Source organism: Selaginella moellendorffii, unplaced genomic scaffold (assembly GCF_000143415.4).
Source record: "Selaginella moellendorffii unplaced genomic scaffold, v1.0 SELMOscaffold_46, whole genome shotgun sequence".
Classification (NCBI taxonomy): domain Eukaryota; kingdom Viridiplantae; phylum Streptophyta; class Lycopodiopsida; order Selaginellales; family Selaginellaceae; genus Selaginella; species Selaginella moellendorffii.
The window spans coordinates 434,330-445,597 of NW_003314307.1; the positions used below are offsets into that span (position 1 = coordinate 434,330).

The 11,268-nt window shown below is 39.6% G+C and overlaps 1 protein-coding gene across 1 annotated transcript; it reads right to left on the reverse strand.

Annotated features, from left to right (window-relative positions):
- Nucleotides 1–6,345: 6,345 nt before the first annotated feature.
- Nucleotides 6,346–10,865, reverse strand: LOC112350136 (G-type lectin S-receptor-like serine/threonine-protein kinase At1g34300). The gene is made up of 2 exons (XM_024685814.1): nt 10,730–10,865; nt 6,346–8,768 (listed from the first exon to the last, which is right to left on the reverse strand). The coding sequence occupies exons 1-2, from the start codon at nt 10,863–10,865 to the stop codon at nt 6,346–6,348; spliced, it is 2,559 nt and encodes an 852-aa protein (XP_024541582.1).
- Nucleotides 10,866–11,268: the final 403 nt, after the last annotated feature.

Sequence of the window (11,268 nt, forward strand, 5' to 3'; positions counted from 1 at the left end):
TCAATTTGTATTCACCACCTGCATATATTTATACAGTGTTGATTCTTAAATAGTTTGTAAGATAAGCCATGGTCTTTGTGTCTAGAATCTTCAAGTGCATCCATATGTGAAATGCTGTTGCACTAGCAAATCCCCTCAACCTTAAAAAATTATTAAATTCTTACAAGAAGTACCATAATAAAAACCCTCCAATTCAAAGATTCATCCACTCACCACTGGAATGTCACCATTTCCATCTTATTGAAATTGTAGCCGAATAGTAACCCCATACATTTTTCATCTTCCACTAATACAGTTTTATATGATTAAAAAAGGTTGTAATGTAGACATCTGTCATGAATTCATCAATAGATTTATACCAACAAGGCAATGTTATATGGATTGTAAGTGTTTTTCTTCTTTGTTTTTCCAACCATTATTTTTGTGCTTTTGTAGCATACTACAAACTTGTAATTTACAGGTTTTATGTCCATGCCATGATTTATAGAGCACTTTATTGTGGTTTATAAGCTGTCTATGAGGAAAAAGGCCCATGCTATTTTCAACACATATGCACAACTTGTATATTGCTTTAGGAGGCCGAAACGAATGAGTGATAATGCTTCAAAACACAATGGTATGTAAAATTGTATGATCTAGTGCTGGGGTGTAAAGGCAAGAATCATATGCAGAACATCAATATGAAACTAAGTAATTTATTTTTGCTTAAAGTTTACCTTTCTAAGACTTTTTTTTAAAGTGCATTAAGCATTTGTGGCAAGAATTATATTAGTGAGTGGTGTGGTTTTACAAGCATCTCTTTGAGTCTATGGAGGATACTGGTATTCTTAATGTAAGCAATGCGTGGCATAAACAAAGCTTACAAAGTGTATTTTCACTTTATTTCGCAAAAGACATTGTTGATTGGGTTGCAATATAAAATTTACATGAGGTTCATCCCTTTAGATGTGGTGAATACTTTAGAGCATCCCACATCCCTACTAATTTATTTCAATTGATAGAGTGAGAACTCAAGTAAAATCAAGACTTGTTTTGCCAAACATTTTGGCATTGCTTAAATTATTTTCTTTTTATCCAAGATAGTCCAAGCTCCTTTGTGGAAGGATATTAAAGATTTGCCAAGGGAACTCATTTGTAGTATCGATAGAACAACTTTAGGACATATTAGTTTATTTCAATTTGCATTTGTTTTTCAAAGCCATTTTGTTTTAGGAAGTTAATTTTGTAAAAGACCAAGCATTTGCAATACATAAGGAAGGCTTAAACCCTGATAAGTAATATCTCCTTCATTTGGATTTGTCTATAGAGTGTGTAATAGTTGAAGTGCAAGACCTAGATTTTGCAATGTATATCAATACTACACTATCAACCACAACTCTAGTGAAGAGAAGAGATTTACAAAAATTACATTTAGGTTTAACTAGCACCAGTTTCATTCTTCTTATACTCAATATATTGACTCTATATCAAAGATTTACTTCTATAAGTAGTAGATTTGATAATGTGAGTATTGATTTTATAATATTTTTAATTAAACTTCATATTAAACACAGAACCTAATCCAGAAAATTTAATCTTATTTGTGAATATTTTAGGCATTTTAAATTGAAAATATAATAAGCATTTAATATACCCTAAGGCTATATTAAATTTAAGTATAAATTTAGTGCTTTATTATATTATTTAAGAAGTAGAATAATTAGGGTTTTTATTATATTGTATTTTAATGATTGGTACATAGTTGGCTACCTGTCCAGCCTGTTGCACAAGATGGAACTCACAATTGAGTTGTTCATGTTTGGATCTTCTACATGTGGATCATCTACACTCAGATCTTCTACACTTGGATCTTTTATGCTTAAATATTCTACAACATCACTCAACACACACAAAGTTGGTATTATGGTTGCAATGACAAGGAGCCTCCTAGGACTCAACATCCCATCTAAGCATATCCACCATGTACCACAATGGAGCAAGGCTACTCATTGAAAGACTCAACAATTTTGAGAATGTTGATGTACTTACACTATAAGTCATCTGTTAATAACTTGCTAATCATTTGCTGAATCTTGCTGATCACTTTTTTAGAAGTTATCACTTCTATGAATGATGCCTTTTGCCAATATACCAACCTAGAACATAATGGTTTCATCCTGTCCTCATGGTTTATAGTTTGTTCTTGGAAAGTATTGCTAGATGTGTTGAGAGAACTCATGAAAGATAAATTTTAGGTTAATGGTTAAAGGTGGCCAAAGTTGTTAAATTTAGGGTTTTTATATCGGTTTAGGGTAGGGATTTAGGGCATAGTGACACGCATAACCAAATTAATTATGCCTTGGATTTCAAATGATTTTCCCTTATTTGATAACTCCAAGATTGAACTCTGCTTTATTGAGAGAGTTATGGTGATTTAGCAAAAGTGCCCATCGAGTGTTGGAAGAATCATTATGATTGTTCTCTATGGCGAGTATCATGCCTCTATTTTAGTAGTGATTGATTGTTTCACTGATTGTGCCATCACAAGTTATACCACCAGGTCCTGTAATGTAAAGAGGTGGACCCCCAACTCCACTAGGAACTTGCCCCTATATGGATGGTGTTGTGGCTGTTTTGCCAATTGCCTTTGAGCAGGTAGAGCACTATAATGCATTCCATACATTGTAACATATGAGCAACATTTAGTAGGTTATGTTTTCATCTCCTTAATGTCACGGCTCTGCTAATAACATTTCCTCCCCACCACAATTAGGGCTAACACCACATCAATAAGTTATTGGGCAAAATGCAAGACCTTTTACTCCAACCCTAGTTTCCACATAGGCTTCTAGTGCCATGTGAAGCAGTAACAACTGCAGCCCTAGTAGAAGCACTACAAAGATCAAGTCTGTGAGTGCTTCCCCAACCCCATCCACCTCCTAAGAAGTGACCAATGAGTGTAAGTGTTTTGTCCATCTTATTCTATTAAATGACTCAATTATACCTTTGTTACCATGATGACTTGAACACTCTATTAGCACATTATCCATTTAATCACAAAGTTGCCTCTCCCTTTCCAATCCATGTTATGGCCACCTTCATCATTGTCCTTGGCACTTTCAATCACACCATTATATGCTATATTGCTTAGCTACCTTCCCATGGAACCACAAGTAATCTCACTATGTTGTAGCCTCCTATATTATTACTATAGATACATAGTGTTTGGCAATATAAAGTCTTTCTCCACTTGTTGTAGTAGTGCAAACCTTTGTTGACAACAATCAATAAAGTTTGTCCTCTCGACATGGATATCCTAGAAAACACTCTAAAGTTATAGTTGGTATTGTGTAAGCAACTAAATTTTCCATTCTACTTTAATCACTTAACCACACCTTTGATCACATGGAAAAGTCTCACTCATGACCTTCATAAATCTTATTCCCGACTTGGGGACATGCTAGCCCCAAGAAGGGCATCTATGCCATTTATCCTTTCCACTTGGTCCAAGTGCTCCATGTGTCCAATCCCATGACCGACACCCAAAAGTATTAACAACATATTAGCCCATTATGCTAAAGCCATACCTATTCACTTTTGTCATACTAGAACAAGTGCATACACAAGTCCTACTAGATCTTGATGAAGTGCTAGTCACAACATTCTCAGCTTGATCTAGTCCGACATATTTGGCTCTGCACAAAGCAAGAGGCTTAAAAAACAAATGCCAAATTGCATCATCAACTCAGATGGTCCTTAACAAAAATGATGCAATTATTGAAAGGCATTATCACAATCGTTGGTATGTCCAAATGCACATTTGGAGACATCTGGGAAAATACTACATTTAAATTATTGTACCATTGCAGTGCCATCCCTTGGAGACACGTGGGAAACTCACATAAATGTTAAACATCATCCCAAAAATGATATGTGGCAATCACTATGAAGTGATTAAACTAATAGTACACATGATCCCTAGAATTCCCATAGAAGAACTTTAGCCGGACATAAGGATTGATAGTAAAAGTAGAAAGGAGTTGTACCACACATCATGAATATTACCATTAAATCTAATTAATTGCAACCATATAACATTGAGCAATTGCACTAACTACTACTCTAGAGTTAAAGGAGGAGGAGGCCGCTGCTCTGCCATGAAGATGAATGAAAAAGGAAAAAGCAAAAGAGATAAAGGAAAAAGAAAGAGCAAAATAGAAAACTTGAGAAAAACAGTAAAAAAAAGGAGATCTAAACAATGCAAAAGTTAGATCTAAACCAAAATCCCAAAAACAATTAAAAAAAGAGATCTAGACAATGCAAAAGTTAGATCTAAACTAAAATCCCAAATTTTAGCACTCCTCAAGGACAATCAAAGTTGCCCCTCACCTCTACCAATATGAGTGCATAGAATATGGAAAAAGAATATAAAAAATATGCATATCAATTAGCCCAAAAACCCTAGTTTATATATAAAAGCGAGTGGTCCGAATTGAAACCAATCCGATGGCTACTAAAATTCTATTACGCTAATATTAGTATATGGTATTGTAGCCATACATTTGGACTTCACAAACTAAATATATAATATAGAAATTCATTTGATCAATTAGATTAATAAATAAGAATAACACTACTATTAAGTAAACTAAACATTACTATATGGAATGCACAACAAATTATTGCTATAATTGTCTTTTAATAGAGTTTGGACACCTCAAACAATATCCAGGTTGATAAACTTGGTGGTGTCCTTGGCCTTTTGTTGGTACTTGTTGGGAAGGGGGTTCTAGCATCACAAGGGAGAATATCATCAGCTAGTCACTAAAGACATTAGCCAAAGAGTCTGATAAACTAACTTGTACTTATTTCTTTTGTTCTCCTGTCTCTCAACTTTTCAAGCATGGGGAGATCATTTGATGGAGTATGGTCATAGCTTGCTAGGGCAGCCATGGATGCACACTTAACATTGGCATTTCCCCTAGGCAATTATAACAGCTGATTGAGCTTCTAGTGTGACCAAGGCATCCAGCCAACATGCAGATATGTCTAGTTCTATGGATGGAGGTAGCTCTGAGGAAGATAGTCCATAAAGAGTTAGGATATTGATGGGAGTGTGGAGATTGTAGAGATCAGGCTTGGAAAATCCAAGCTTTACTTTTGCAAACAGGTTAGAGACTCAAAAGAAGCTTGTGAATTTTGTTAGACATTACTTGCTGAGATATTTGAGTATGAAGCAGATTGCCAAGGCTCTTTCATGTCTTTAGAAGTTATGGTTGGAGCAAGTGTTTGACCTAGAACTCATTGCTGCTAAATTGCACAAGCTTATCCCTCTAGACGCAGTAGGGTATAAGAATGCTCATAGGACCTTGAGGCAGGCTAGTATAAAAGTAAAAATTGGGCAAGCATTACAAGCTGATTGGTGCTTTAGGTAGGTGATTGACTGGCATATCAAAAGTAAACTATCATGTGATTGAATTTTTTATTTTTTTTTTGAGGTTGGTGAAAGGTTACACCCTAGAACATCCAAGGTGCATGCCAACTTGTTTTAACCAACCCTAGATAAATGAGGGTTTTTCATTTGAGAAGCAACTATAATTAGGCTATGATTACTTATTTTTAAATAATTAACTTTTTTTTGAGGAATATTTAACAATTATCACATAACCATCATTTGAGAACAAAACTTGTATATAAGGCATATGCTCCATCTAGATTTACCCAGGAATTGCAAGAGCACATGGAAATTGTTCATATTTTCAACAATCCTTGATCATCAATTTGCATGAAGCTTTTCCAAGTATTATATTATTCACTATAATGTTTTATATATTCACTAACCTTATGATAAGGATTTTCTCAAGCAAGGGCATCCCATAGTTAAAGAGGATATAAAAGATTGTGGCTTGAATAGGAAGCTTCATTAACCCCAAAGTTTTTGTCTCTTTTAAATGCAAGCACTAATGGAGATTGATGGCAGAGGGTGTACCAATGCTCAGAGGCATTAGTTTTCAATCACATATAGAGGACTTCAAGGTATATAGTCTTCTTTGTTTGCTTCCTCCCCTTAGTTTTCACCGTTATGTGTTTTCTTCTATTGTAGCCAATGCAATGCTCAATGACAAAAATGAAGAGTTAATTAGAATCCAAACTAGTGATGCATAGCTTGATCCACATATAAGTGATGTCGATACTGCATAGTATGCGGCGGCTTACCAGTGTGGCTTGACATGCAGTATAATGTGGCTTATACAAATCATGAAGTGCAACAGGTACTGCCTGGACTCTGGTGACCTTTGTGAGCCTTCTATCGGTTTCCGGCCACACGGGGCTCTTGGCTACACTATCAACAAACCAGTTACTTCTTTATCTCAGAGAACCAGAAGGATCCATAGAAGGATCCAAAGCTATTTCGAAAGAAGGATTTGGAGATGATGGTTCAGGAACTTGTACAATATCCTCCATCATTTGCACCACTTTCCCCATTGATGGCCTTGCATTTGCATCGTGCTGAATGCACCACAATGCAACTTTGAGCAGCCTCTTGAACTGCACCACATTCACTTCCTCCTGTACCAGCTTCTTGTCAACAATGCTTTCCAGATCTCCTGCTTGATACATGTTGTAAGCCCAGTCCGAGAGACACCAGCGATTGTTTTCTGAGTTTATGGCCGATATTGTCATGAGATACTTTTCCCTGCCGCTTATAATCTCGAGCAGCACCATTCCAAAGCTGTAGACATCCACCTTGGTTGTGATTGGAAGGTTGCTGATCCACTCAGGCGCAAGATATCCCCTGGTTCCACGCACAGTTGTCACACTCAATGCCCTTTCCCGTTTCATCAGCTTGGCCAAACCAAAATCCGCTACCTTTGGACAAAAGCTTTCATCAAGCAGGATGTTTTGAGGTTTGATGTCACAGTGGAGAATGCATTCCTGACATTCGTCATGAAGATATGTTATCCCTCTTGCAATCCCCAAAGCAATGTTGAATCGGCTGGCCCAGCTATCCAGAAAAAGTAGCTTATCCAGTGAACCATTAGGCATGTACTCATAAACCAGGAGCTTTCGATTGTCCTCGTAGCAATACCCCAGCAAGCGGACGAGGTTGATGTGGTGAATCTTGCCGAGGGTCTTCACCTCGGCTTGGAACTGTTTATCGGCTTGCATGGCCATTTCCAGCTCCTTGACTGCAACAAGAGTGCCATTTGGAAGCCGCCCCTTGTAGACTGTCCCAAATCCTCCCGAACCAAGCTTGTCACAGAAGTTGTCTGTGAAATTTTGCAGCTGCTGATACGTGAATCTTGCAGGCCCACTTCCAAAATCGAGATCCATTATGTTGTTACGTGCTCTAGTGCTTATGATCCAGCTGAGCCCCAAAAAACAAGTAACCAAGAGGAATACCATCAAGACGAGTGTTGTGATGAATAGCGCAACTCGAGGAGTATCTCTGAAAAATGACCGATGGAGCACCAGCCACTGGAAACCAGGAACGACTGTGGCATTTGCGTTTGTCACGTATATGTTTGCATCCGGACTTTGTCCTGGATCTTTGGCAGAAACTTTCAAGAAGAAAACGTTGTCTACGTCCACGGACTGCTTGCCATTAAACAGACCCGAGGGATCTAAGCCCTTGAGCCAGCATATTCCAGCGCCACCCATCTGGAAAGCAGCTCCGAGACATTCGCACTCCCTGAGGCACCTTTGGATACAATCCTCCTGGGAGGATGGACTTGGCAGCGGGTGGCTATTATAGTCATTGTATTGGAAGTCTGTGCGTACAAGCTGGATCATCTTGAAGTTCCTTGGATCCGTTGAGTTTTGGCCTGTGGGACACTCGGTCAACGGAGTATTGTAGGCACAATCCTGTGACGGATCGGAAGCATTTGTGGGGTGAAATCCCGGAGGACAGATGCAAGTCGCAGTCGGCCGGTACGCGCAAATCCCAAATCGCCCGCACTTTCCAAAGATGTCACACTCGAGAAGAACAGCTTGCCAAGTTATGATCCACCTCTTCTTAATCTCATCAAGAGTGTAGATTCTCAAGTTGCCATCATCATCCAAGGTCAGCCTCCGGGTTAGACCAACTTTAGGATAATCGAGCGCATACCTTTGTGCCGTGTCGTATACTTTGTCAGGATTTTTCCAGGAGCTGCCATTCCCATCAAAGAAAGAAAGCATCCCGGTAGTGCTGAAGTTGAGACGAGGAGGACTGACCGCAGAATTGGATTGATTGTCATTCTTGATCGTCCAGTATGGTTCAAGCCAATAGCCCTGGGAGTAAAGCGCAACTCTACTCCCATCCATTTGAAGGTCATATTTTCGGTTATTGGAGACAAGTTGGGCGTTTCCAATGAGCTGCTGATCAGGAAGAATTGTATCCGTGGGACGGTCAAATGACTGCCAAACAGGCACTCCGTTGCTCGTTAGCAGCTGTAAGTTGGCATTCTCCTGAAGCAAAGCTTTTGTAACCCCGAGAGTTGATGTAGAAGTCCCCCAGATAATTCCAGCAGCATTGGAGGTGAGAACCAATCGACCATCAGTCTGGAAAACGAGCTGGTCGCCTTTGATAAGCCCGATTGGAAAACCTCCCGTGTCATTAGACATTGCGCTCCAGACGACTGTGTTGGGCATTTTGGTGTACCATATCGAGAAACTATAGAGGGGAGATTTGGGGTTGAGATGGCTGAATCCTGTAGAAAAGGTAGCGTTGGGAGATGTAATCCATGTCTGAGGGTCTTCGCCTCTCACATTTATGGTTGTTCCTGGACTTCCACCATCAGTTGCCACTGAAGTTAAAATGACATAGCACAAGCAACACAGCAGGAGAATTCTAAAAGCGAGAAACATCGAGAGCATCTGCTATTTTTTAAATGAACTGAAAAGGTCTGCTCTAGTACACAAAGTGAAATGCATGTATCTTTTTATAGCTCGAAGTGTCTTGCAGCCACTGTTATTGAACAGTATCTTTTGTGTCCATTAAAGCGCGTTGAGGTTGAACAAGCAAACAAGGGGCAACAGGGTTTGGCTGCTATAGATTTATACGTGTCAATGCCATGGAATCTTTAAATTTAAAGTCAAGAGTTGAATTTGGATTTCAACTTTGAGTTTGAGTTTGAGTTTGCTTTGAATTATATTTAAAAGAAGATATTTATTAGCTAGCAGGGTTTGACTTCCCTAGGGGCCACATGCTCCAAAAAGGATAGTAAGGGAAAGAGTGTTGCACGTAACCAAGGGTAGACCTCGGGTGCCCAGCTCCACACTCCCTGCTGGTGTTCCAGCTCAGGCTTAAGCCCTCTTGTTCTGCTTCTTACTTGAATTCAGACTCCATCTGGCTTGGACTTGGACATGGACATCTAGAGTTGAAGCCCAAAACTTGCTTGCAAAAATTAACTATGGCTGCTAGAGGAATCTGTTGTTGGTCGATTTCACCACGAAATATTAGTGTTCTTGGCCAGGGTTCATAATTGTTGTGGATAGCTACTTGCATCTCTGGGGTACAGGGCCACACTCAAGGCGTTATCAGCTAGGAGAGGTTTTAAGTTTCTAGTGCTATTCTTCTCATTCTCAATCTCAATGTTTCAATGCAGCTCCTTTCAGTTCATACACTCGGTCTGGACAATTGTTGGCTACTGCTGAAAATTTTGCCATGGATTTGGATGGTATAGTTTTTTTTGTAGGCTCCTAAGCAAGGAAGAAGTAAAAAACAGGGTTTAGTACCAAATGGCCAAGGATTTGGCCTGGATTTGAGGAAGTTGCAGAAGTTGAAATATCAAATTTAATTTCTCCATGCAAAAGAACTCTTGTGTGGTTCGAAAAAAAATAAAGTTCATCACACAATGCGATTTTCACAACCCCACCCCTTTTTTTTTTGCAAAACCTTAAAATTACAGTAAAAAAAAAAAACAAATTGCCCCAAAAAAAAGCACTCTACCCGAGTACGAACACATGCAAACCGGAATAAACAAAACTGGTTTGCTTACAAACCAGTTCGGTGAAAGCCATTTCAATTTCAAACCAGTTTTTGCCTGAGGTGAGGTGGTTGTAAGCTCCCATGAGGCCTGAACTTCCTTTATGTGAAGCTCCAGTAAGGCCAAGCCACATCATAACTTAAGAGGTTTAGGTTTAGTTTGCCATGGAAGATTAATGAATATCTATAATAGTAGAAGGGAATATTTTTACAAAGTGTGACCAAGGATATAGAATCCATACTTCTATATATTAGTGATTTTGAGAAGTTGGCTCTGAGTTTGCCTCATCTAGCATCAGAAACGCTGGATCCTTGATCACAGCCCTGGCAATGATGATTCTTTGCTTTTGTCTCCATGGTCAAGGTAATGTTATCTTTCTCCAACCTCGGTTCTTGTCTTTCTAGGGCCGAGGCCCTACAAAAGAAACCTGGGAAGGACCTGTACAAGCCACTGATCCAGTGCAAAAAATTCACATGGTACACAAGGTTTTTAGAGCTTGGCAAAAATTCCTCGCAGCTTGGTTGACTCTGCAGGCTCAGCTTCTAAAGAGATTGTCTAGAGCTACTGTCTCCATCATGTTCGCCACCTTTGGGCCTCAAATTTCACTGAGTGAGAGTTTTTTTCTGTGCATTGCGTGAATATGGTGTGCCAGCTCAAATGGTGTTCAACATGCCATCGAAAAATAGAGCCAAGTTCTTGCATGTTTTCAATTTATACTTTCTGTTTTACTTTGGATTACTGTGCAGGTTCAGCTGAATTGTTGTCGCAACAACTATCACCCGTGCCCCAATCGGTCCTTCGCCCAATAGCAGCCCAATCACCCACTGGGTTGTCACTCACTTTCCCCCAAACTGGGTCTCTCTCTTTGGCCAGTGTATGGCCTTCTCTGGTCCCACTCGGGCTGCTGGGGGGCATTGGGTGGTAGAAACACAGTTGGGGCCCAGCAGATCAAAGAATCTCCCTCCAAACCCATCCAAGTGGTGATCACATTGGTTCAGTGGATCAGTGGGTGTCAAACAGCTCAAGCCAGAGTGGTGAATGTTGTGGTATTATGAAACGGTGTTGTGTTATTATTATGACGGTTGATACATGGTTAAATGTATGGGTTTATCGTGACGATCCGTGGCGGCGTCTGGATCGCTCACGTGGCTGTGTGCTGACGTGGTCTTGTTCACTCCCACACTCCTCCTCAAGGCCAACGTCTAAAGTCAGCCCAAGAGCCTTCGTGAAGACTTCATGTTTAACACGAGGAAGTGGTTTTGTTAGCACGTCCGCTAGCATGGAGTTTGTCGGGCAGAACTCCAGCTCGATCATTCCT

What these genes read in the sequence shown, in the direction of transcription:
- LOC112350136 (XM_024685814.1), bottom strand. Translation starts at nt 10,865, where the DNA reads ATGCCCCCCAGCAGCCCGAGTGGGACCAGAGAAGGCCATACACTGGCC. An exon ending in AAGGACCGATTGGGGCACGG is followed by an intron (nt 8,769 to 10,729) that starts GTGATAGTTGTT and finishes TTTTAACTTCAG; the next exon opens with TGGCAACTGATGGTGGAAGT.